Source organism: Saccostrea echinata, unplaced genomic scaffold (assembly GCF_033153115.1).
Source record: "Saccostrea echinata isolate AGI-Se365-2 ecotype Australia unplaced genomic scaffold, CSIRO_AGI_Sech_v1 ptg000054l, whole genome shotgun sequence".
NCBI lineage: Eukaryota > Metazoa > Mollusca > Bivalvia > Ostreida > Ostreidae > Saccostrea > Saccostrea echinata.
This window is the reverse complement of record NW_026889803.1, coordinates 16,374,747-16,400,912: the sequence shown is the minus strand read 5'-3', so window position 1 is coordinate 16,400,912 and position 26,166 is coordinate 16,374,747. Positions and strand designations below refer to the sequence as shown.

General features: G+C 34.6%; 1 protein-coding gene across 1 annotated transcript; it reads right to left on the bottom strand.

Moving 5' to 3' along the window:
- Positions 1 to 4,935: 4,935 nt before the first annotated feature.
- Positions 4,936 to 8,282, bottom strand: LOC133172102 (uncharacterized). The gene is made up of 4 exons (XM_061306912.1): positions 8,228 to 8,282; positions 7,544 to 7,574; positions 5,618 to 5,781; positions 4,936 to 5,271 (listed from the first exon to the last, which is right to left on the bottom strand). The coding sequence occupies exons 3-4, from the start codon at positions 5,724 to 5,726 to the stop codon at positions 5,003 to 5,005; spliced, it is 378 nt and encodes a 125-aa protein (XP_061162896.1). The 5' UTR covers positions 5,727 to 5,781; positions 7,544 to 7,574; positions 8,228 to 8,282; the 3' UTR covers positions 4,936 to 5,002.
- Between the last annotated feature and the right edge of the window lie 17,884 nt (positions 8,283 to 26,166).

The following is a 26,166-nucleotide window of genomic DNA, read 5'->3' as shown; positions in this document are numbered from 1 at the left end:
TAAATCAAGTTTTCATTGAATAATTCAGTGATGACGTTTTATGAAATAAATAAATGATTGCTTGTTGTCAGTTTCATTAAAAATTGCCAGTATCTTAGATCCGCCAACCGGAAACGCCACCGTACTCATGTTTTTGCTATTTCATGGCTGTTCATAGAAAATAAAAGTAGACTTTTTATTTAATGTACGATACTTACTATGCGAGTGAAATCTAAATATAATTTACGGACATCATCTTGAATACAGTGTATTGAAAGAGGAGTAAGTAAGAATTCTGGTGCACCCGTTTAGGAGTTTATTTGCAAAATTTATTAATTTATAAGTATAGATGTTTTAAAAAAAACAATAAACAAAATATGTTGTAAAAAGTATTTCTATATGTATGGGTATCCATCCCCAAGACAGTGATGTTGCATGTTATCATCTTTTCATAAGGGTTTGAAACAGTTTAACCTCGATATCATAGGCATTCCCCAGCTTAATTGTTAAAAAATATATATCTACTATACTATAAACATAACAAAGGCATGAAACTAGCCTCCATGTTGGATTCCGCTTTGGGGCACTCTCTCACCAATAGCGAGAATTTCTCACCCAATTCGGACTTTTCTCAGACATCGGAAGCTGTCATTTATTGAAATAAAATCAAATCAGGTTGAATCTCGCAGTACGCCCGTCGCATTCACGCGTTTTCTAGCATTTCTCTGCAAACCAGGTTCTCCTCGGCCGGAACTTAAAGGTTTATGGGGGTATAGATAATTCGATCATCGTTTAACTTCAAAGTACGAGAATGACATTTCGCGGAAAACTAAGATTTAATTTTCAAAAATGAATAAAATGTATTGTGAAATATATTTATTTGTATATCAATAAGACATTCAATTTTTCTTTGCATTTTTATTACTTCTATTGATAAAAAAAGAAGTCTAGCAGATACTTGAACTTATGAAAATACATTGTCACTCGGTTAGTCTATAAGTCGGCAGATTATATATATATATATATATATATATATATATATATATATATATATATATATATATATATATATAATTATATATATATATATGTGTGTGTGTGTGTGTGTCTTGAAGACAGTGGCAGATTTATCGGGGGGGGGGGGGGGGTCACCCCCTTTCGAATTTTTAAGAAAAAAGGAAAAGGGGGGATATTCAATATAAAAGAAAGTCTTGATAAAACTTATGCTTTAATACTAATTTTAACTACAAGTATTATGAGTTTCTATTGCCACTTAATCTTTTTGACCCCTCCCCCCGGATTCATCTCTGGAAAGTATACTTGCATACATGTAAATTATTAAGTATTACTTTTATTGCAAAATAAATAAATATACAAGTACATGAATATTTTATCCTGATAGCGGGACTTATTTCTTATAGATGGTGTCATACAGATATACTATAATAAAATGGGACAGTTCTAAAGTTTAATACAAGTTCCGACAAAAATTTCACTGAAATATTATATAAGTGGTTTGGATGTTTTAAATATTTTGTAAGGGTAATTATTTCTAAACATATATTTTGGCATGTTCACGTCACCGTGAATATTTACAAAGCTGAAACTAACTTCATAAGCTCACTCTTTTACAGCGTTCCACTGAGAATGATATCACGTATGGTACTGATTAGTTTTGACCAAAAACCAGCTTCAGTCTGGACAGTTAACAAATGCAAAGGCAGCTAGATTAGGAGTCATTTAACAGACTATAGTTTATGTCATTACAATGAACTTCCTGAGCCCCGCCCCGCGCTGATTTCACTGCAACAACCACATATAAACACAATCATATACACAAAGTGCTAAACTATTAATTTCTTCATGCGCAAGATTGTAAAGTGTGAATTTGCACATGACAACTACAGTAAAGGATTCAATTCGTGATGCGTAATTCTGAGGGGACAACTATTTGATTCCGATAGGTGTTGGCAGATTTTGGAGAGAGAAAAAATCTGTCCTTAAAAATGTTGGGGAAAAAAAAATTATTTTCCACTAGGAAGAAAATGAATTATTTGCATTCGAGTAATGTTACCCCCCCCCCCCCCCCCCGCAGACACTCTAATTTTCTCATTTTTTTCTTTATTTTTTCCTACCCACTTTTTTTGGTGTATAGTAGAAATAAAAAAAAAATTCCCTAACCATCTTTGAAATAAATAATCTGTCCTTCAATGACATGAAAATAAACATTTTGACTCGAAAAAATATGCCACCCCCCCCCCCCCAGAAACAAATTGTCCTCCTCTAAATTGCATTATTCTGTATTGGTGTCTCTGTACCATCATTGAACTAAAAAAGCCAAGTCTTTTCCTTGTATATAGTTCTTTTTCTTCCAAGACATTTCACAATTTTCGTGCAGAACTTACTTCTGCAAATATCCGCTTTATTTTATTATGTTTATTTACTAAACATTTTACCCCCCCCCCCGGGTCAAATCCATCTGCTTAAACGTGTCCCTCCCCCTCCTTTTGCCCCTATAATTTTGCCAATACATGAATATACTAATAAAATGCAATAGAAAACAAACCTACCTTACGATTGTCCTCCTTCAATAATATTTTTTTCTTGTCAAAGAATTGTTGTTCAGTTGAACCCCCCCCCCCCAGCACACACACACAAACACACACTGAAACTGCTTTTTATGGGCTTGAAAATGTGTATTAAATCTTGCAAGGTCCTCTTGATGCAAAATTATATTTATTTCACAGTACATTCGTTTGTTATGAAAAACAAACGTTAGCTTTCCATGAAATGCACCGTTCACGGTAGCTCAGTCGGTAGAGCGCTCGCTCCGTGATCGGGAGGTAGTGAGTTCGAATATCGGCCGCGGCTGACCTAAGTCGATAAAAAATAGGTAGCAACTGTTCCTTCGCCATGCGCTCGGCACTTTGAAGTGAAAGTTGCGGGTCCTTCGGATGAGACCTTAAAAACCGAGGCCCCGTGTCACGGCAGGCGTTGGCACGATAAAGATCCCTCACTGCTCAATGGCCCTGAGTGCCGCGTAACGGTCAAAATTGGAAGCCCTTCACCGGTATATGGTGACGTCTCTATATGAGTGAAAAATTCTCGAATGGGACGTAAAACAATATACAATCAATCAATCAATCCATGAAATGAACTTTGAAGGTAAACGACGATCGAATTATCTATACCCCCATAAACCTTTAAGTTCCGGCCGAGGAGACCTGGTTTGCAGAGAAATGCTAGAAAACGCGTGAATGCGACGGACGTACTGCGAGATTCAACCTGATTTGATTTTATTTCAATAAATGACAGCTTCCGATGTCTGAGAAAAGTCCGACTTGGGCGAGAAATTCTTGCTATTAGTCAGGAAGTGCCCCTGAGCGGAATCCAACATGGAGGCTAGTTTCATGCCTTGTTATGTTTATAGTATAGTTAATAGTAGATATATATTTTTTAACAATTAAGCTGGGGAATGCCTATGCTCGATATCAAATTTTATACAAGGGGATCTGTGTTTGACTTATTCTTCTGCATTGGATAAGGAGAACATTATATGTACATAGACTAAAATATGTGAAGTTGTAATTATAAACATGTACTGCTGTGGATTCATTTTAATTCGTGGGGGTCAATGTTCGTGGGCAAGCAAAATTTGACTTGTTCGTGGGGACGTAATTTCGTGGGTAACTCGTTTATATGGTAGATTAAATGAATCAATATGTTTACAAATAAATGGGGATGTATATTTGTGGGTAAGGGTGACCCACAAAGTCCACGAACACTGGTCCCCCATGAACAATGATGATTCCACTGTGTAACCTTTTTTCGAACTAATAACCATTTTTATTATCAAATGAATGATTCCCTCTCGATTCGAAAAATTCGATTCAAAGGTATCAAAATACAGTAAACTTCTTTTCTAACGTATCTGAAGTGACTATGATAAGTCCTACATTATAATCAGTGTACGTTATAAACGAAGACCGGAGTACCCAGTACATCTGTTCCGTTAATATCTTTCAAACTGCTAGTATATATGTAATATATAGTAAATAAATGAATGAATTATAGCTTATATAACTATTCCTTTCAGTAAAGAAGGTTAATATTCAATAATTATTTTCATCTAGATGTCGATATTTTCTGCTTTAATTTGTTCTCTAATTTTGTCAACAACTTAATTCCAAGAAGCTTTATTTGAACAAATTTGAAACTAAAAGTACATTACATTGGGGTTTCCGAATATAATTTTTTAATGTTAAGTATGAAAGATTTTATAGTGACGTATCATCATATAATGTAGAAGTATCATCATATAATGTTGAAGTATCAGCATATAATGTTGAAGTATCAGCATTTGATGTAGAAGTATCAGCATTTGATGTAGAAGTATCAGCATATAATGTTGAAGTATCAGCATTTAATGTTAAAGTATCAGCATATAATGATAAAATATCAGCATATAATGATGTTATCCATGCACATAAGGCAACTGAGGCGTTCCATATGTGTTCCTAATAGTTCATACACACGCATCTTATAGTTTTACCTCGGTAGCCAGAGCGACACACAAACTCTATTCCCATATATAAGAATTTTAAAGAATCTTCGAAAAACCTTTAAAGTAAAGGTTTATGCAATAATGTATGTTTCTTTCTTACAAAATAACCATGGCAAAATAATATGGTTTCCTTTCATAAATATAAGAGGATTTTGTAAATATGCACAGTAGAACTGAAAAAATATCATCAAAATACATCACTGCTTGACATTTTAATCTATTCGTCATAAAATGAATTTTCATTTGGTTTGTAAATTGGTTCGCACGTGTCATTTCCAGTTATAAACCCAAGCTTGGATCTATATAAACAATTGCCAATAGCTATGTATAGTAGGCTGTGTATTGGTAAATTATCAGTACAGGTGGCAAAACCATCATTCAACTATGCGCAATTGTTTACATCGATGTGTCCAACTTCATGCTGAGGTGGATACTATAAGCGCCTCTATCATTGGAGAGCTACAATCTCGGAACTTGCGTATTCAAAATGTTTTCCTGTGTTGTAAAAGAAGGACACGCCACTCCAAACACTGATTCGTATGATGGAGCTGGTTCTTCGTATGGTGGCAGAGAGGTGGCACCAAATGACTGATCAGGGGCTTTGATTCCATATTGAAAAACAGTATTAAGTTGTCCACTGTAAGGATAGAGCTGGGTAGGAGATATATCTTCGGTAGAATTAGATGTGTAAGGTTGTAGTGGGTAGTGAACTCCGGCAGAAGCAGTTGCTGTAAAATTTAATGACAAAGATAAACAGTTTTACTTTCCAGCTACGGTCAGATGTCTATTTATATTTCTTTTATACAACGACTTTTTTATTTGATTGAGTGGAAACCCAGTTGTCTAAATTTTATATTCCACATATTGCGGAATCAATTCCAGTCTGAAAGATTTGTACATTTGGATAAGTCTTGTTCACTTCCCTATCACGCGTTCTTAGAATACTGTTGCTAAATTTGTTGTCCAAATAAATGTTGATTATTAAGTAAGATGCTGATTATAAATACAGATCACAAAGTATATAACGCAATATGAATTAATCCAAAAGAATTATGTTACAATTGAAGGACTTACACGTAACAATTCTCTGCTGGTTTTCTTGGTTGGAATACATTTCACCAGTGTCGACATTTTCCTTCCCATTTCTGTTGCGTCGGCAACACAAGCAACAGCAGCACACCATGCTGAGAATCAATGAGAAAATGCCTATGGCACTACCAATTCCTTTATCTCTAGAACTAAAAGATATAATAATTGTAAAACAGAAAATCACTGGAACGTGCATAATAGGGGCCATCGCCTAATATGCGATAGTTATTGAAGCACATGGTCGAAAATTATGAAAATTGGTCTGAGCATTACCTTGATTATTGTGAACTAAAATTGGTGTTCAAATTTACTCATCCGTGAAAAGTATGACGTCATAAAGTAAAAGTGTTAAAATACTAAAACGCCTGTAGATTGACAATGACGCTTGTCAACACATCTTTTAAATCAGTTTGAGACTCTAGAGGTATACACATCGTTTTATAGGAATTTTCAGTAAAATTTAATTTCTTGCAATCATGGTACAGCTGACGGAAGTTCAGTTGGGTTTGGGTATTGCATTGCCTGAGTACAAACAATGGGGACAAAAGGTTGCATTGCGATTGCATGTGAATTTCGATACCCTAGAAAGTCATATACGTGGTCAAGGAGTAAATAAAAGGGTTTCTGTACAAATATGACGTGTACGTCCGCCACGTCAAGACGGGGCTACCCATCCTATCAACTGTGTAATTGCCATGTCACTACCACTGAAAACGCCATAAATACTGGAGACAGATTCACCTAAAACTGGAAAAAGCCATTTTTTGAGTTTGTGAGTTTTTTAACTGTACACTGTTGTTTCTCCCACTCACGCATTTGTGCGCTCTATTGTATATGCGTTTTTCCCCAGCCTTTTTACCCCCACACCTTCCCAATGTAGAGAAAGTATGTCAATACTTTCTCGCAAACAAACACGTTACATTATCCTACTCGACTGTTTCCTTACAAGTTCGCCATTGTCTTCAGTCACACATGACATCATGACAAATTTTCGTGGGTTGGGTCACTTCCCAATGAAAAGCAGCTTTCCTTCATATAAATATATAACCAGTTGCTGTCCTTCAAAAAGGACTACAATACGTGGACCACAGGCCTCTTTTCAACAGAAATCTTTTTTAAAAAAATCTGGGTTGTAATGAAAATATGTATTATAAAAAAGATTTCTTTCATCTTGAAATATGTAAATTTTTCAACGCGCGCGGTATAATAATTTGTCGTCACGGCTAGGTGTGTTATAGGACATCCAAAAATAAGAATTCAATGCTTATATTTACATTTTCTAATTTTCTCTCTGCATAATTGTTTATTTCGTTAATCTTTATTATAAATTTAGCGCCTTTCAGAACTCATGTGCTTAATAGACGTAAGAGCCTTTTGTGACGTTGGAAAGTTAATTAACGCAATTGAACATTGCGAGAAAAAAAATGACAAATTAATTTTAAACGCACAGTTGTTGTATTTTACTTTAACAGGGTAATACATTTGTTTTGTTTGTTTTTTTTTTTTTATTATATTGAGTCAAAATAATATACATTTTGGAGTTCCTAGATACTGAAAATGCATATAGTTCCCACTGTGTATTCTATCGCGCGGTGACAAGGTTTCGCGTGTGTTGTAGAGATTTAAACGTCGTAGATTTCTAATAGAGAAATTTTCATAAAGAAAATTACATTGAATGTAAATATAATAATTTAACGTTTTAGTCTAATTACTAAATCTGTAGTAATGATTGATAGAAGCACGTCATGGATATCTCTCTATCTCTCTGCTATCCTAAATAAAGCTCAATTATAATTACACTTATTCAATGAAATCTTTGCCTGTTCATTATATCGGTTAGGTTAGTATTGAATTTACATTTTCCCCCTGTACATGTATAATAATTTTGATTTGAATTTGATCATGACTTACCTAATTTGATAGCTGTAAAGTCCATCACAATCTGTTAAATGGAAAGTAAAGGTGAAGATTTATTTAAAGAAAACCACACACATACATGCACGTATATTATGTTGCAGTATATTACGCAACATCAATAATTTTAAAATAGTACAAAATCGAAAACTAATTCGTGTTTTGTTTGCAATTGCAGTCCTAACCTTGATAAGGTATAATTTACCTATCTTATATACTTGCCAAGTCACTTTGACAAAACGGTTAAATGAGGACAAGTTGTTTAAATATCTACGCTTTCCATGAATGACATTATTCTAATTACAATCATATTTATAAAGACTTTAAGTGCTATTTTATTAATTCTCCTTTCTATCGAAGAATGTTTTTTTTCCAACAATAGTTGTTCACTAAGATTTCTTTCTGGAAAAAAAAATCCTTTTTTTTTCTCAGGAACTCGGTTGCAAAGTATTTCATAGTATTGTCTTTGAACAGTCTTCAAACCGTGTTCTATAAAATAAGGAGTTGAAAAGACAAAGATAACGAAGCATATTGCGTCTTTTACTTTTTTAAATATATCCAAAGGTGTCATATATATATAATAATTAATAATTTTTAGCATTCTAACACATGTTTATGAAAATTAATTTCTTCATTCGTTCCAAAATCAAACAAATATATCTATCTGAAATGATAAGATACCTTTTATAAACAGTAGGAAAATCCCAAAGCAAGCCAAGGATACTAATCTTCCCAGAGCCATCTCCGCTGTTCAACTGAGGAAGTTTTAAGAAGGAATTGAAGCATGAAATCGTCAACATAATTATTTGTTTGGAATGTTTTAGGAAATATTAGAAGTTCACACAAAAACTGGTGTCTTATTTAAACTTGTTGATTTAAAAACCGACGAATTTTTAGTTTCAATTAAATGGTTTATCTTTTTAAAGCTGTGTTTTTCCCCCAATTCGAATTACTTAGTTTCTGTAAGCCAGGCTCTTTAACTAAGTAATAAAATAGACTAGATTAAAAGACATCTAATATGAAAAATAAAAATCATTTTGAAATTAATTATAGATACAGGGAAGGTTGATCCCTAAACATAATTTTCTACTTATTACTTGTAGTTGCCTATTACATGTGCACTGGCAACGCAGGCACTACGCTCAAATACATCTAATACCAAAATCGCAGACGTACGGATAATCTGATTCAGACCTTGTATAAGCATGTAACACCTGGAACAGTAACACCTGTTTTGAGTTTCATGATTAGTATTTATGACACTTTGAGCACAACTAACAAAGACAGTAAACACATTTGTTACAATGAGCAAGGCCGCAATCTTTTTGTGGGGGACTGGATGTACACATATGGGCTCATAGGGTGCCGAGTAAAAGCACAAGTGCTCGATCCGAACGGCCACTGCGTACTGGACCACTGTATGTAGGACTGCCCCTTCTCCCTGTCTCCAGCGCCACCTGAATTACATATTTACTTTACCAGACTGTGTGAGATGGAAGTGGAACCAGCCATGACAGGCCATGAACCACGGATATTACCATACCATGTTACTTTGGACAACTTATGTGCTGCACGTACTTATGTATTACATACCCCCCCCCTTGCTTTGAGTCAGGGTGGGGAGACAACAAATCTAAACAATTTTAAGGTTTGAAGAGGGGGTATCTTCCGGTGCACAGCAATAGTAAATCCATATCTCCTTTTACTCGTAATAAACCTTACTATATTCCTATAATGAATTAATAAATTGTGTAAACATTATGCCAACTAACAAAACATAAAAACCTTGTCCTGAATTAATAATCTACCAGTTGATATAAATCACATAATCTTGATTAAATGGATTTCGGAGTCATCAGTCGACTTTGATCAACCACTGATTCGTATGATGGTGCTGGTACATGTACGGTGGCACATTTCTGTCCCGGAAATCTAATTCAGTTTTGGAATTTAGTGTATTTTCCAGTGTATGGATGGAGATATGCAGAGGAGTAATTTTGGCCGGAAGTAGAATTTGCTTTGTAGGGCTGTGTTGGGTAGTAAATCCCTTCATTGATATCTGCAGTACAATTTTAAAACAGTCATAATAAAAATTAGTTTCTCACTGCTTTGCTTCGTTTTGTAGCTCTTTTTATAATGGCTATTTCAGGTGTTTGAGTGGCTCATACTTCACCATCTTTTTTCATTGTACCAGATCGAGTACTAGTGTGTCACTTTCAAGATCCCTATTTTAAGGATTCCGAATCATTTGCGTTTTTGGTAGAAGATTTGGACGTTTCAATGAATCTAGTTTACAACTGTTTACTGCTAAAATATGCAATTGTAAAACTCATATTAAGGAGGGGGGGGGGGCTGTGGTTGTCATGAATTCAAATATTTTTCATAGAAAAATACAGATATTACAGAGAACTGTGAATTAATCAGAATAAAACAGGTTAAAGTACAAGAACCTACACGTGACATGTACAATCGTCTGTTTTTTTTTCCGGAATGGGAATAATACACAAAGACTGATAGTATTTCTTTCTTTTCTTTTACAGCAGCAGAATCCGATGATTATGAGTATAATGATAGAAAAGTATATGCCTCTCTTGATTCCAGTAAATCTGGCAGTAGATCTAAAAAATTACTATGATTGTATGACAAACACTTGTTTTATAATTCCATTATTGCCATAAATCTTAAATGTAAACTGACCTTTAGTTAAAGCACGGTAAGAATATTATATGCCGACTGAAAATGCAACCAACCGTCAACCCTAACAGAAATCTAATAAATGTACCTACTAAAAATGTATTATTCGCTGAACAAATCTTGTTTCAATATATTTTCAATTTATTAAATGCGTAACATTATGTTCATATATAAAGATGAGCAACTTTTATGTACAATAAATTGTAGCATAGCTTACCCTTGGCTATAGGTATTTTATTGATATGTATCATTATATCTGTACTTCCCATCACAATCTGTTAACAAATGTTGATTCATTCAAATAGCGACTATATGTATAATTTTTCACTTTGAAAATATTGCTCGAGTAAATACAGTTGTAAAATATATAAATTGCAGAAGAATAGCTCTGTATTATATACTATATCCCGTTGCATCCACCAGAAGGATTTGTCTTGTTTCCTTTAAGAAATATTGAAAGATGTCGAAGTATAATGAATCAAGAAATTATAAGTTGTAGATTTTGAATGTATCGGGTGGCAGCAAATGCAGAATTTAAGAAGAAAGTACGTTAGGAGCCAAAATCGGCCCTGTCCCTAAATCTGATGAAATTGTTTTTGAAACATGTCTAGAGTGGCAACTTCCTGCTTCAGTTTAATTTTTGTAATTATCTCAAACAATTTCTCCAAGAGAGTTCTTTAAATATAGGGAGTTTTTATCACAAAATAACACTACATGACGTCATGACATCAACTTGACGTTATCAGATTTCAACGTTTTGATTTCCATACAGCGCAAAAAATAACGATTTTGAACTGAAAAGATAAGTAATATCTTACTCTTCTCTGGTCTTTCTGTGATCTAAGCTAAAAATTTCGATTGAGTTTAAATTTTGCTGAATTTAAAATTCAATAACTGGAAATATGGTTGGTCATTAATCTTGCTATTACTTTTCTGAGAAAACGATTTTATCAAGAACCTCAATGGAACATAATTGATAGCACGAATTATATTCCACTATTCCCACTTTCTTGCTCACAATATGATTTTGAAAGTCGTAATGCACTATACATCTATCTTTTAATCACTGCATTTATCTGTATATTAGTTTACATTAAAACAAAAGAAGACATACGTGTATGAATTAACTACATATAAAATCGAGCGTGTATTATTATGATGATTCTTATTAATGGCGACTATTCTCCTTAGATTTTTTTCAATAAAGTGTGATTTTTTTGTTAATATATAAATAAAGCTAAAACACTGTTTAGTACTTTGTTTTGGTTTACTCATAAGAATATACATAAGTTAACATAAAAATCTTTTAAACATTTAACCAAAAAAAAAAAAATCAGGATGCTCAGATTTCTTTAAAAGTATACGAAAAAGCATTCAAAATATTTACGTTATTTTCTTTTATTAATAAAATTTTAGCAGTGTAACACCCCATCCCACCCTTTCTAACAAGCCGCGCAAAAATTATGAATCCGCCCTTATGTCATGATTTTCACCATTATTCGTTAAATGTAGTTCAGAATCTGTTTCACAAGATGGTAAGTAACGTGGAATCCCCCTCCGCTTTTTTTGGGTCACACTTACGCACATCCTTTTATTGCAGGCTGATCTGCCATCAAGGTTATATAAACAAGCATTCTGAGAGTATTGCATAAGCAATACATGTCCCCTACCGGTTTCCCCTTTTCTTTTTAGGATGTCATTTTATAAGACCCTGTATATGATAACTGCCCCCCCCCCCCCAAATGTGGACATTTCGGATTACTTTTTTATGAATGAAATGTTGGAATGAAATCTGTCTTACAAAGACGTGTTTGATTAAAATCACATAATGTATGAATAACATGACAACATTGCTTACGTTACTAGTTTTCCCTAACCTGACATTTACCACCCGGTAAAAAATCTCTGCCTTTAACATGTTTCACTTATAAATAAATAGGCGTGTGAAAAACAATTCAAATCGGGAAAAATATTCAGTCTTTATTGCATCTGGTATTATTTCGCCAAGTATATTAAGTATTCGCAGGTAGGAATTGCTGAAAACAATGCACAATATTACTTTACCGTCTTCTGTCACAATCGACAACCTCATTTTGGAACATTTTAGTGCAGCACGAACCCGATCGTGAACCCGATTATAAAAAAGAGGAATGCTTAAAACTAATTTACTCTAGCACCTGTTGGTAAAACGTGACAAAATTCAAACTTGATCTATAGTTTGTCATTATAAAGCTACCTAGCAAGTTTGAAATCAATAATTTTAAACCTGACAACCTCGTTTTGTAACAATATAGTGCAGCACGAACCCGATCTTGAACTATTATAAAAAAGAGGAATGTTTAAAACTGATTAAGTGTACAACAGAATATATATCATTAAAATGTAGCACACAGTTCTTTTCAGTATTGGAACTCCTCAACTCCAGGGGAAAAGACAATAAAGTTCAAACTACGTTGCGTTGTCTGTCTGTCCCTCTGTCTGTCTCTCAGTCTGTCCCACTTGATATTGAGCTGATTTTTGGTATGTGAGTGTATCTTGACGAGTTACAGATCAAGTAAGCATTTTGTTCCGCTTTATTGATTTTTGACGGAATTACGACCTTTTCAATTTTTAACAGTTTTCCGAAATTTTTTTCTAAATGCTTGCAGATATTGAGCTGATTTTTGATATGTGACTTTACCTTGATTAGTTATAGATTAAGTTTGTATTTTGTTCTACTTCAATGATTTTTGACGGAATTATGGCATTTTCATTTTTTTTACGGGAACCAGATTACACTTGCCGGTAGGGGACTAGTATTGCTAATGCAATGCTCTCAGAATGCTTGTTTAAAGTAGAGGTACATTTCCCTTAGATAGCTGACATGGAAATCTTCCTAACGTATTTTATTCCACAATTTATTTGACTTTTGCAGAATAAACAGATAAAAAGACTTTTGAATTGAATATCAGAACTGATTTACTTTCATTTAAGGAATGAATTTAATAGCTACCAATTTTATACGGTATAAACTGGGTTGGTGCAGTTTACGCTTTATAAATCGCGAAGCGATTTATAAAAAAGCGTAAACTGTTCCAGCCCAGTTTATACCATATAAATTCATTCCATATAATTTAATTTTCATTCATTTGGTGTAAGAAAAAAGATGAATGTCCTTAAAAAATGACTTCAATTTGTACAAAATTTGAATGTAACGTCAGGCGGATCGATACGTTTTTGACGCAGGTCATTGTGACGTAGGCAACCCATTTTACACAATATAAAGTAAATTTTTTATACAATCAAATAAAGCGTTACAACCAAAATTAAATTATTTGTTATTATAGGAACCAAATTGAGAACCAATAATTTGTATTCAGATATGAAAACCGCAGTTCGGAAGTTTGTTTATAAAGGTTATATCAACAATAGTAGTATGTGCGGACGTTTACACCTCCCCCCCCCCCCCCAACAATGGGGGTCTTTTGTGTTGGAGAACAATAGGAGAACAATGGGGGAGAACAATGAAGTGACCCTGACCGAGATCTTGTTTACGATATGACCCGGACCGTATTGGTTACTGTGAATGAGCACGGGTATTTAAATGATGATGAAATGGGATACAGGAGCACTTACACGAATAAATGCAATGTAAATATGATGCCCCCTCCTGTTTTTCAACTACTAAATCACATAATTTGCTTCAACGAACATCCTCATCCGAAACGTTTTTTTCCCAACGTTTTGTGCCTGTATTTCCTTTTGAACCTTTTTCTCGCTTCCCCACCCCGTCGTCTTTTGACATCTCTGGATCTCTGACAGATAAGAAAATTAATGTTAATCCGCTTAGTATATATAGCAATTTTAATTACAATGAAGTGTACCATGTGAAATATAGGCCTTTTTTGTAAATGCATTATGGAATATTAACCGCATCTCTTACAACATGTACAATATAGACTGATGCATTTAAAAGCTTAGAGGCGCAATACACAACAAATATATAGCGTGAAATTAAAAATCAGCATTAAAAAGTATCCTTTTAAAACTAAAGCACTTTTTAATTGAACCATCAACTTTTGTTCCGTATACATGTACGTTTTTTTTTTGAAAATGCACCATATGACCTCAGAATATTGAAAAATTTAAACAGACAAATGGCTTTTTAAATAAAATATTGGGAAATGGGAACATTTGTAAAAAATTAAAAAACAAAAATCAACAGGATCTATTGTGACGTCACCTTGTAGCTTATTACGTAATTTATTCACATCTGCTGACGGTAGCTATAAACTCTTTCAATTGGAAAATAAAACTAATTCTGGGATAATCTACATGCACGTTTTCTTTTACTGTGATAATAATATTGATAATTTGATTTGTCATTTGAACATTTTTTTTTTGATTAAGCATATTCATTGGGTCTTAATTTATCCTTCTCGGTAATATTTGTCAGATGCATGTAGGTATAATCGCAACCATCGTCATATGACCTGCCTTATCAACCTTCCATACTTCCCAGTCAATTTATATGCTATTTTTCATAGACTTATATGGAAAATAATATGGTCTATGTATGATTTATTTATTTATTTACATTTTCAATGAGTTGCGGAGTCATAATTTCACCTAAATAAATTTTCTCCTCTCAATGAACTTTGAATCCGCCACCGGAAATAGTCATGTAAAGTCAAAATAAACATACAGCCCATACCTCGAGTAAATTCTTACCCCTGTTTTCATCTGCCTTTCATCAATATATTTTGAAATATACATGTTTTATTTTGCTCGAGGGATGGGCATTATTTCAATTTTAGGAATATCTGGTGAAAATAGTGGAAAAAAAATAGCCATTTCCGGAAAAAAACGAAACTTTAAACGTGCATACGCCTAAATAACAGAGTGTGGAAATTTTGCTTTGCATAATTTAAAACTACCAATCTTCTAGTAAGTACATTTAGATAGTTATTATATTTTGGTAAACCTGTATATTAGATTACGGAAAATTGTGGGCCTCTGTATAATAGGTACTTAATTTAATAATACTTAATAATACTTAGTTCTTTTGTATTTTCGATTTTTTTTTGGTCTAGTTGGTCCTTTGGAATTGGAATTAATTCCTTTGGTAACATTAATTTTGACCATTTGACTTTGACCTTTTATGCTTCTATTAGAAACTCTTGTAAATCGAGGTATGTTCAACTTTGCTCCCTTTTTTAATCACTAGGTCCCGGATTTGAAAACCATGATCTGCCATGACTTCATCGCCATTTTGTAATTTGTCCAAGTATTCAATAAGTTCTGTAATTTTACGATCAGATATATTACCAGACCACAGATTCGATACAGAAGTAAATGCACCATTGGGTTGTATTGCAACTAAGGCTTTAAAAGTTTAATGACTCTTGTAGTTGCTCCAAATTACAGTTTGAGCACTAGGATTTCTCGCTTTTTGTATGAAAATTTTAGTACAGTCGATATAAATTTGGTTTCACATCACTTTTGTCTGGTAAGTTTATAAAATCTTCACTCTATTAGTAATTTGTGTAAATTATGGATGGTATTTATTGAAAATAAGATCAACAAACTATTTAATACAGAGATAATATCAATAAACCAATAAAGAACTTAATCTAGATATAGCTTCCAACAAAAACTCAAAGGGAATTGACAATATGATAAATTTTCAAATAAAAGAACAAAATACCAAAACAAAATTTGAGCCTTTACCAAGACATTTGTACCTCCAAAAGATCATTTTTGTTTTCAATTTCTTCTTCCATACATTTGTATTTACTGTCAAGATCTTCATACTGTATCTATTTGATGAATAGCAATAGTCATGTGGTTCATTTTCTAAATGCAAACTCATTGGCACTGGAATTATACGCAGTTAACTTGAAAACAGAAATATTGACTCAATCATATTAGGTTTTAACATTCGACACGCTTATTTTTTTCCCCTTGTTTTTCAATTACTATCATGGGTACAGGGCTCAAGCTCTCTGACTGTATTTCCATCTTCCCTGCTACATATGGGTACAGACATTTGTTTTACAAACGCATCCTGCTTGACCAGTTTACAACTGGTGTGATGACAACCAGAGGTTCGTCTACATGCATAACCTGATTAATGTTGGGACTATACCTTGCGACATTGGTGGGGATACATGCAGAATTATTTGTTTTGCGTGAAGCTTTCGAAAGTTTATTGTTATTGTACCTGAAAAGTGTTAGGTACGGGTTTTAAGAAGTCGGTCTACCATCAATAAAATGATTTGAATGAAATATGTGGAGATAACGAACAGTATTGGAGCTCAAAAATCCATTAAACATTACAAAATAGAAGTAGAGCAAACACGGACCTCTAAGACATCAGAGGGATCAGGTGCCATGGAGGAGTGAGCATCCATGCCGACCGGTCACACACGCCGTGTGCTCCTTGTCATGATCGGGAAATAATGGAAAAATCCGTCGACAAATCAGTGTGTAAATAATGGTCTAACAATTAGTATGAAAAAAAGTCAGTCAGCATTTGACTTAATGAAAGATTGTATTTGCTGACAAGGTCATTGTATCGACCACAGAACTTACGAAATGATATTCTTGTTTCATCAACTTGTTTGTCAATAATTTACCTCGTTTTAGAAATTCTTCAAACGTAGAGCATGCTCTTGCGTATCGAATCAATTGAGAGATATAAACCCCGTATACAGGTGATAAGGGTGTACTGCTGTACAAGCAAGGGAAGTTGACGATTGAAAAGTTAAATTCATCACGTTTGTCATAAAGTTTTGTTGTAAGATTACCATTAACGTCTTTTTCTAATAAAATATCCAAATATGAAACAGATGTGTCAGACTCTGTGGTATCTTTTATCTCAAGCTCACCGGGATATATTGTCGACATAAGAATGGAAATAACCATTGTTAATTGACAATACGTTGTTGATATATCTAAATGTCGAGTTGAAGGCCACAGTAAGTGTTTTCTCCTTTTCACGTAAAAGAGTTTGTACAAATTCTGCTTCATATGAATACAAAAATAGGTCTGCTAATAACGGGGCGCATTTGGTACCCATGGGAATTCCAATAGTTTATTGGAAGACCTGGTCTCCAAAAACCACATAGATATTGTCAATCAGAAACTCGAGCATCTTTTTGAGGTCAACTTCAGAGTACTTGTGTGTACAATCAGATTGTTTTTTAACAAAATAGTTTTGGAAATGACCAATGACAAGGGAAGTAAATTTACGAGTCAACAATGTCAGAAAGTCTGGACTTTAATTTATCGTTGGGAATAGTTGTATATAAAGTTGAAAAGTCGTAAGTTTTTATGTTGTTGATTTTGATAAAATTTTGTGATTTCAAATGTTCAAAAGTTCCTTGGAATTTTTTAGTATCCACATTTGATTTTCATCACTTCTCGAATATATTGTTGCACAGTACTCTTGAAGTTTCTCCTTCACTACTGTTAAAATCTTAGTGAGGAGTAAAGAAAGAGGCTTGGTAGAACATTTACTGGAACCCGCTATGTATCTTTGTTCGTAAGGATTTTTATGAAGTTTCGGAATCCAATATAGATATGGTAATTCAAATTCATTTTGGTTGTTGGGAATATTAAAAATATTCAAAACTGACATATGATTTTGAAGAATTTCCTCCTTTGAAAGAGAGCTATGGGTATAAATTGGATTACCACTTGTAGAATTAAATCCCAGTTCCTCTAAAATACAATATATATAATGAGTCTTGCAAACAAAGACAATGTTGGTACTGCTCTGTCAGCAGGAACCAGTACGTACTGATTGTGTAATCTATCTAATTCTTTTTTCACTTCTGAATTGTTGAATACAGAAGGATAGATGGTTTTCATACTGCCTCTCAATCTTTTAATGCGAGATTTTAACATATATCTGATACTTTTAATCCATTCTGACTAAGTGTCATCTACAGAATCCATATTAATATGTATGAAATTACTACGCCAGTTGAAGGATCGGAGTTCCCTATATTTAGGACCTTTTAAAATTAGTGATCTAAGGTCCTCATTATTAACTATATTTACGTCACCAGTAATTAGGTGTCCAGCTGGACTATAGTTATAGGGTGATTGTATGCTGTTTTACGTCCCATTCGAGGACCCGCAACTTTCACTTGCCGAGCGCATGGCGAAGGAACAGTTGCTACCCATTTTTTATCGACTAAGGTCAGTCGCGGCCGAGATTCAAACTCACGACCTCCCGATCACGGAGCGAGCGCTCTACCGACTGAGCTACCGTGAACGGTGAAGAACATGAACACAAAGGAGGATTATGTTTCAGATATTCGATATCCAGGCCTTGTAAAGTTTTCTTGTAATTAAAAAGTTTGGAAGCAATAGTCGATGTATATTTTTAGGAAATACAAGGTATAGTCTTCATCTTGAAATATGGTGGAAGAATGGACCCTTTTGTGATTAAGAATATTAAGGAAAAAACGGGTTGTTTTAGCTGCATTTTCTTCTGTAAAACGTGGCTGTTTAAAAAGGCTTATGATGTAATATCCATAATCACAGATCCGAGCCTGTATTCTGGTGTCGAGGAATGAAAAAATGGACTTGACCTTTTCAAAAAGACTATTCAGAAGTTTAAAAGGTACAGAGTAAAGTTTGGTGCGAATGTGATGAAGACCTAACTGTTGATTTACATAAGGTTTATTGTAAGACCGATGTCCATGACTACGTTTACGTCTCTGTGTATGGTTGAAAAGTTCCATCACATTGACATTGTTACATTGTGGACTGGAAAGATTCCCAACACTATCGACGTCATTGCATCCATATGGAAAGGCCGTCCCTAGTTTTCTAATCCAAAATTCTTCTCGTTGTCTACGGAAAGGTGTACTCGGTAATGGACTGTTTGTATGATGGTAAACATTTTCTAGAATTCTAACTTTCATTGACAAAATTGAATGATCAGGTAAAAAACCAAATGCCTCATGTCGCAATTAGGTTTTGTTTTACATTTTTGTTTATCCTTTCCTATAGGCCGACCCTTCTAATTAAATCCAGCCTTTTTAACGCTTGCTACTTTTGGAATGAGATGAAATACTAAATACTTCGAATTAGTCGCCCTGCTATCAGATGTGCACCCCTCAGCTATTCAATAAACTTGTGGCATACTGGTTTTTTCACCTTGGAGTCTCTCTAACTTAAACAATTCTATGCCCCGAAAATCTTGCGAGATTTAGAGTTTCCTCGACTTTCCCGCGAAAGAGTGCCAGTTAGTTAGAAAACCACAAGGTAATCGCGATACTAAGTATTTGCCTATACTAATATACATAATTCTCTGTATTAGTTCTTGATTAGGACAAACGGTGTTGCAATGTTACTAAAATTGGAAATTTATATGAAAATCATTAAAATGCTACTCCGACAGTAGTTTTGGCCCGATTCCAATAAGACTTGTTACTCACGTACACCATACTGTTACATAATTCTGTTCCTTGCTTTTTTTTTATTATAAAGAAGATTATTGCTATGGTTACAAAAAATTGAAAGCATTTTGAAATTCTTTCAAAACGCTACTCCTGCTACAGTTTTGGTCTGATTCCATTAAGAAAAGTAGAACATACCTAGATAATCTGTATACACCGTGTAAAGGGGCACATGTGGGGTTTCGCTTACATGTATGTATCACAGGGGTTTTAACTCCGAAGCGGGGGACTTTCGCATGAGGAAAGTATACTTGTAAAGATAATGAATTCTTAGGGGCCAACATGCTCACGGGTTGTTAGAATGTATTAACTTCCAACTTATGCAATAGTTTGTTTGAAAGCGTTATGAATTCTGCTAACACCTCTGGACAGTTCAGCAGACTGGGAAAACTTCTCTGCTCTTTAATAGCAAAAGCGGGGTTTAAAGCCCATTTAAGGATGGTAAATAAAGGTTAATAAAAATACCTGAATTGAAGACATTTTTTGCTTGACATGTGCCCCTTTACACAGTGGTATAAAAGTTTTCGATTTTGACAAGCTGTGTTCCCATAGTTACTTAAAATAGAAATTCTTTGAAATTCTTTCAAAATGCTTCCTCTCAAAAAGTTTTGATCGGAATTTTATATATCGGTTTTTGACTTCAAATGATGTTGCCTTGGTTATTATTAATAGAAATATCTTTATAATTCTTTCAAAACACTTCTTGCAAAGACATATCTTTATTATAAGTGCATACCAGTAGAGTTACAGTCTCGTTTGAGACTTCTGAGTAACTAATTGATCCTTACTTCGCTGGTTCGAATCCATTGTGTGACGCAGAGACCGGTCCTTCGGATGACACCGTATAAACCGTGGTCGCAGTAGATGCTGGCACGAAAAAGATGTCTCACTGCTCAAGGACCTTAAGTGCCGAGTACAGGTGTAACGTTGCATCCCTCCACCAGCAAGTGGTAGCGTCACAATAAGACTGTAAACAAACACCAAAAAAAAAAAAGGACACCACCAATCATCGTTCAAAAGTTCATTTTGTTACGTTGTAAATTATAAAAAAAAAAGAAGAGATTTTGGAATCATGTTTTTTTTTAATAGAAAAAACGTTTTTCGAACCTCATTTGGTCCTAAGGGTGAAAATGAAAATTCCGAAACCTTACTCCACATCGCAGAACATTAGCAATCATCTTCAAAAAGATGATTGGCCACTATGGAAAATAAAGAGGAGCGCTGGGGATCAGGTTTTTGTAGAAAAATGTCATTTTCGACCCTTTGTGGCCCCCAGGTTGAAAATAGAACATTCCGAAATCTTATTGCACATATAAAGGACACCAACAATCATCAACTTCAAAAAAAAAACAAGATGTGTTTGTGAAACACTGATGCCCCCGCATGGCAGCTTATGGCGAAGGTTAAAGTTTCTTCAAATGCAAGTCAAAATCCAGGCCAAAAGATAAAAAATGTTGATACCCAAAGAAAGGTCTTGTCTCGAGGAATACACCTGTGAAATTTGAAAGACCTAGATACAACTGTTCAAAAGTTATGGCGAAGGTTAAAGTTTTTTTAAATAAAAGTCAAACGTCAAGGTCAAGGTCAAAGTGGTTGGTATCCAAAGGAAGGTCTTGTCACAAGGATTACATATGTGAAGTATGAAAGCCCTAGCATCAACCATTCAAAAGTTATGGCCAAGGTTAAAGTTTTTCAAACGTAGGTCAAACTCCTAGGTCAAGGTCAAAGGGTCAAAGTGGTTGATATCCAGAGGAAGGTCTTGTCACAAGGAATACACATGTGAAGTTTGAAACCCTAAGCACCAACTGTTCAAAAGTTATTGCCAAGGTTAAAGTTTTTCAAAAGTAGGTCAAACTCCAAGGTCAAAAGGTCAAAGTTGTTGGTATCCAAAGGAAGGCCTTGTCACAAAGAATACACATGTGAAGTTTGAAACCCCAAGCACCAACTGTTCAGAAGTTATGGCCAAGGTTAAAGTCTCATAAAATTTTGCAAAAGTGGGTCAAACTCCAAGGTCAAGGTCAAAAGGTCAAATATGATGGTACCCAAAGAAAGGTCTTGTCACAATGAATACACATGTGAAATATGAAAGTTATAGCTCCAACCAATCAAAAGTTATGGGCAAGGTTAAAGTTGACAACAGACAGACAGACAAACGGCCAAACAGACAGACAGGACAAAAACAATATACCCCCGGGATCTTTCGATCCGGGGGCATAATAATTATAGGCTAGTGCGTTTAATGTAAGAGGAGTTCTGGGAACCAGGTTTTTGCGGTAAACATTTTTGACGCCCGATTGGTCCCAGGGTAAAATTGAAAATTAAAAACTTTATTGCACATCTACAGGACATCAGCTTTCATATTCCAAAAGATTAATTGGTTACTGCTTAAAATAAAAATTTAAAGGCGTTTAAGAAAGAAGAAAAGTGTGACGGATGGACCAGGTAACAACATTATACCCGAACTACGAGGATTGCTAAAAAAGTTCACGAACTAGCTTCCATCAAAGAAACCAAATAAGCTTAAGGTTTCAGTGTTTATTATTTTTTAAAGTATTCCAACCAGTTTTAATGCACATACGCCAGCGTTCTGCTCATGCACGAAACACCTGTTCCAGGAGAGATCACGTAACATGTTTGTAAAATTTGAACTACATGTATAATGTCCATCTGTCTGTCTGTAAAATTAATTGGATTGAGGTAGGCTTATTTCTAGAGGTTCAATCTAATGTACACATTTTTTTTTCATTAAGTACAATCAGGCAATATTAAAGGTGCATAGACACAGATTTGAACTTAATATTTTCCCAAATTTTCTGTATATCACGACATATATATTGCAATAGCATTTCACTCGAAAACATAATGAAAAACTTATTTCATCTAGAAATTATTGGAACTACTAATTTTGGGACGCGTTTGGTTAACACATCCTTGCACTTTCACAAATCTTAATTTTATCCTTAGTATTTAAGAAAAGTAGCAATTTTGTTGTGTATTAATGAAAAACATTACATCTGTAATTCAGAAAATTCAGAGTAGAAATGTTCGAAAGCAAAACCCACTCACTAGTACTGTCAGCCGTGCTCAGTGTTGTGTACAGAGTTTAGCGAATTGAACACACCAGTGAAACGTAAACTGTTTTTGTAAACAGGGCACGAGCTCTGTTATTGTTAATGTTTACGATTCACCGGATGTGTTCAATTGTTAAACTCTGCACACACCACTGAGCACGGACTGACAATACTGTAAAAACTTATTTCATCTAGAAATTATTGGAACTACGAATTTTGGGACGCGTTTGGTTAACACACCCTTGCATTTTCACAAATCTTAATTTTATCCTTAGTATTTAAGAAAAATAGCAATTTTGTTGTGTATTAATGAAAAACATTACATCTGTAATTCAGAAAATTCAGAGTAGAAATGTTCGAAAGCAAAACCCACTCATTAGTACTGTCAGCCGTGCTCAGTGTTGTGTACAGAGTATAGCGAATTGAACACACCAGTGAAACGTAAACTGTTTTTGTAAACAGGGCACGAGCTCTGTTATTGTTAATGTTTACGATTCACCGGATGTGTTCAATTGTTAAACTCTGCACACACCACTGAGCACGGACTGACAATACTGTGAGTGGGTTTTGCTTTCGAACATTTCTACTCTGAATTTTCTGGATTTGAATATTTTTCATTAATACACAACAAAATTGCCACTTTTCTTCAGTATTAAAAAATAAAATTCAAATTTGTGAAAGTGCAAGGATGTGTCAATCAAACGCGTCCAGAAATTCGAAGTTTCAATAACTTCGAGATAAAATAAGATTTTTATCATATTTTAGTAAGAAATGGTATAGCAACATATATGTCATGAAATTATACAGAAAATTTGAGAAAATATTAACTTCAAATCTGTGTCCAAGCACCTTTAAGACAGGTACGTGTATATACAATAAGGAAATCAGAAAAGGACAATAAGTTCTCCCCCTACTCACCCCCTGTGACGGTACATATTGTCGCCGGCGACAATATGTACCAACCTTCACTACACATATTGCCCATCAGTAGATATTGTCACCGGCGAGAATATGTACCGAGACGAGCCTTTTTTCCTACTGGATAAAAGGAATTCAAGTTTGTTCAAATGAACGGGTATGCACTCTTTCAAGGGAAGCACAGGTGTTTGTGGACAGGAACCCACCCCCACCCCCCATATACACCCCGGGCCCAAGGATATTTTTATTTGTCTTCTTTCATAAATTAATCTTCTAGTACATATTTTCAATTTATTCCATATGAAACATCCAAAAAAATAACGTAGAATTAACGTTTATTAAAAAATCATATCCGCGGTATTATAGAGTAGAGAAGGTTAGTCACTTCCATTTGTTAACATTGGACCCCTCTTGGTTATCAGGCCTAAAATATTATTTACCTACTTCATGTCACCAAAATATGTCATGATATCTTGTTGCGGTAGATATGTATCTCTTTAATCGTACTATTTATTTGCCCCTGGAGGCATTCCACAATAATACGAGTATTCGTCGTCAAACGTGAAAAATACTGCAAGATTTGGAAATGTCAAAGTAGAAATTACGGAAGTGATGCAGAAACGACACCTAGCGATTAACTCCTGAGTTCCGAGTGTTATAGAATTGAGGGAAAAGCCAGAGGTCTACGAAATAGTTCGGGCAAATTTTGAAAAAGAAGTTGAAATTGATTCATTAGAATTTAGTTTTGCTGCAGATTTTCGAGATGTGTGAGGGTGGTCATCAATATTCCTTTTAAAGGCTTTGATCACTGATACCAATTAGTGTTTTAAAAATCGCTTAAATATTATAAGACATGTAACCCAACCCTAGTCATATTCATTTTCTGTATGTATTATATATTTACCCCCTCCTCTTTCCCAAATCCACCACCGTAATCAAAACTGCTTACGTGCCCCCCCCCCCTTTTTCGTCTCGATAATTTGCCAATATATATGTCTTTACTAAAGCTATGCAACAATTGAAAACAAAACTTATGTATGTTATCCTTCCTCTGTAGAGGATATTTTTCTTGTCAAAGAGTTTCTGTTCCACTGCCCCCCCCCCCTCCACAGAAACAGGTTTGAAAATGTAAAATTTATAGATATTTAGTCTTTTGTTTAAACGTATTACGAACCCAATTTATTAATCTATTTTTGAAGCACCATATAATGAAGTATCAGCATATAATGTTGAAGTATTAGAATATAATGTTGAAGAATCAGTATACTATGTCAAAGTATCAGCATTCAATGTTAAAGTATCAGCATATAATGTTTAAGTATCGGCATATAATGATGTTATCCACATAAGGCAGCTGAGGCGTTCCATATTCCCGAGTCTTACATTTCTGAATAAGCAGGTTATTTTTCATAACAAGAATAGTCCATTTGTCGCAAATTGCCAAATCTCACCAATAGGATTTGTGGATTTGGATATAGTTTCCCAGTATGAGCATGGTGTCCATCACAACCCGACTCCTCTTTCTTGGATGGGTCGCATATCCAATGCGGATCAAGTATGGGCAGTTGTCAGTCCTTTGCATCTAGCGACAACTTGAATGATGAGGAAAAGTAGGAAACATAAAGAGACAAGTTTAGCATATGAAAACACAGAGGGCTTACTAGGGGAAATAGTGTGAAGCAGCCAAACCCACAATCAGCAACTTAGCCACGAAGGAAAGCTAACTGAGAGGTTATACAACTATTATAATAGTTAAAATTATTTCATGGAAGTGAAAAATTCTCTTATAATCAACCACCAAATATACTGTACCTCATTCCTGTATATTCTGAGTAATAACAATTAAATTATTAAAAATGATATAAAAACAAATTGGAAATTAGAGGTTGACATTGTGTAATATGACCTTGATAAATGCTTTGTTTTGTTTGTTTGTTTGTTGTTTAACGTCCCACTAGAGAATTTTTCACGCATATGGAGACGCCACCACTTGCCGGTGGAGGGCTGCAAATTTTGACCTATACTCGCCACTTAGGGCCATTGAGTAGTGAAGGATCTTTTTCGTGCCAGCACCTACTACGACAAGGGACCTCGATTTATTCGGTTTCATCAGAAGGATCGGTCTCCACTTCTCGTGCATGTATTCCGACGTTCTAAAAGCATTGTGACGTCATACACATTGCAATGTTTACGCCGTGGCGTCCTAGTTTCAACTGCAGAGATGTGCCTAAATCTGTTGAAAATAGCTCCTTTTGGACGTCAAATGTAAAAATATGTTGCAGGATAAACAAAATACATGATAACTGTCTTGAAATATAAGCGATATTTGGGCTCGGGTCGAAAACGTGAAGGAAGGCTCGGCAAGCCTCGCCCTCCATCACGTTTTCTTACCCTCGCCCAAATATCGCTTATATTTCAAGACAGTAGCCATGTATTTTATACATCTCATTCTGATCTGAATTGTGGTTATGTGGGTAGGAGA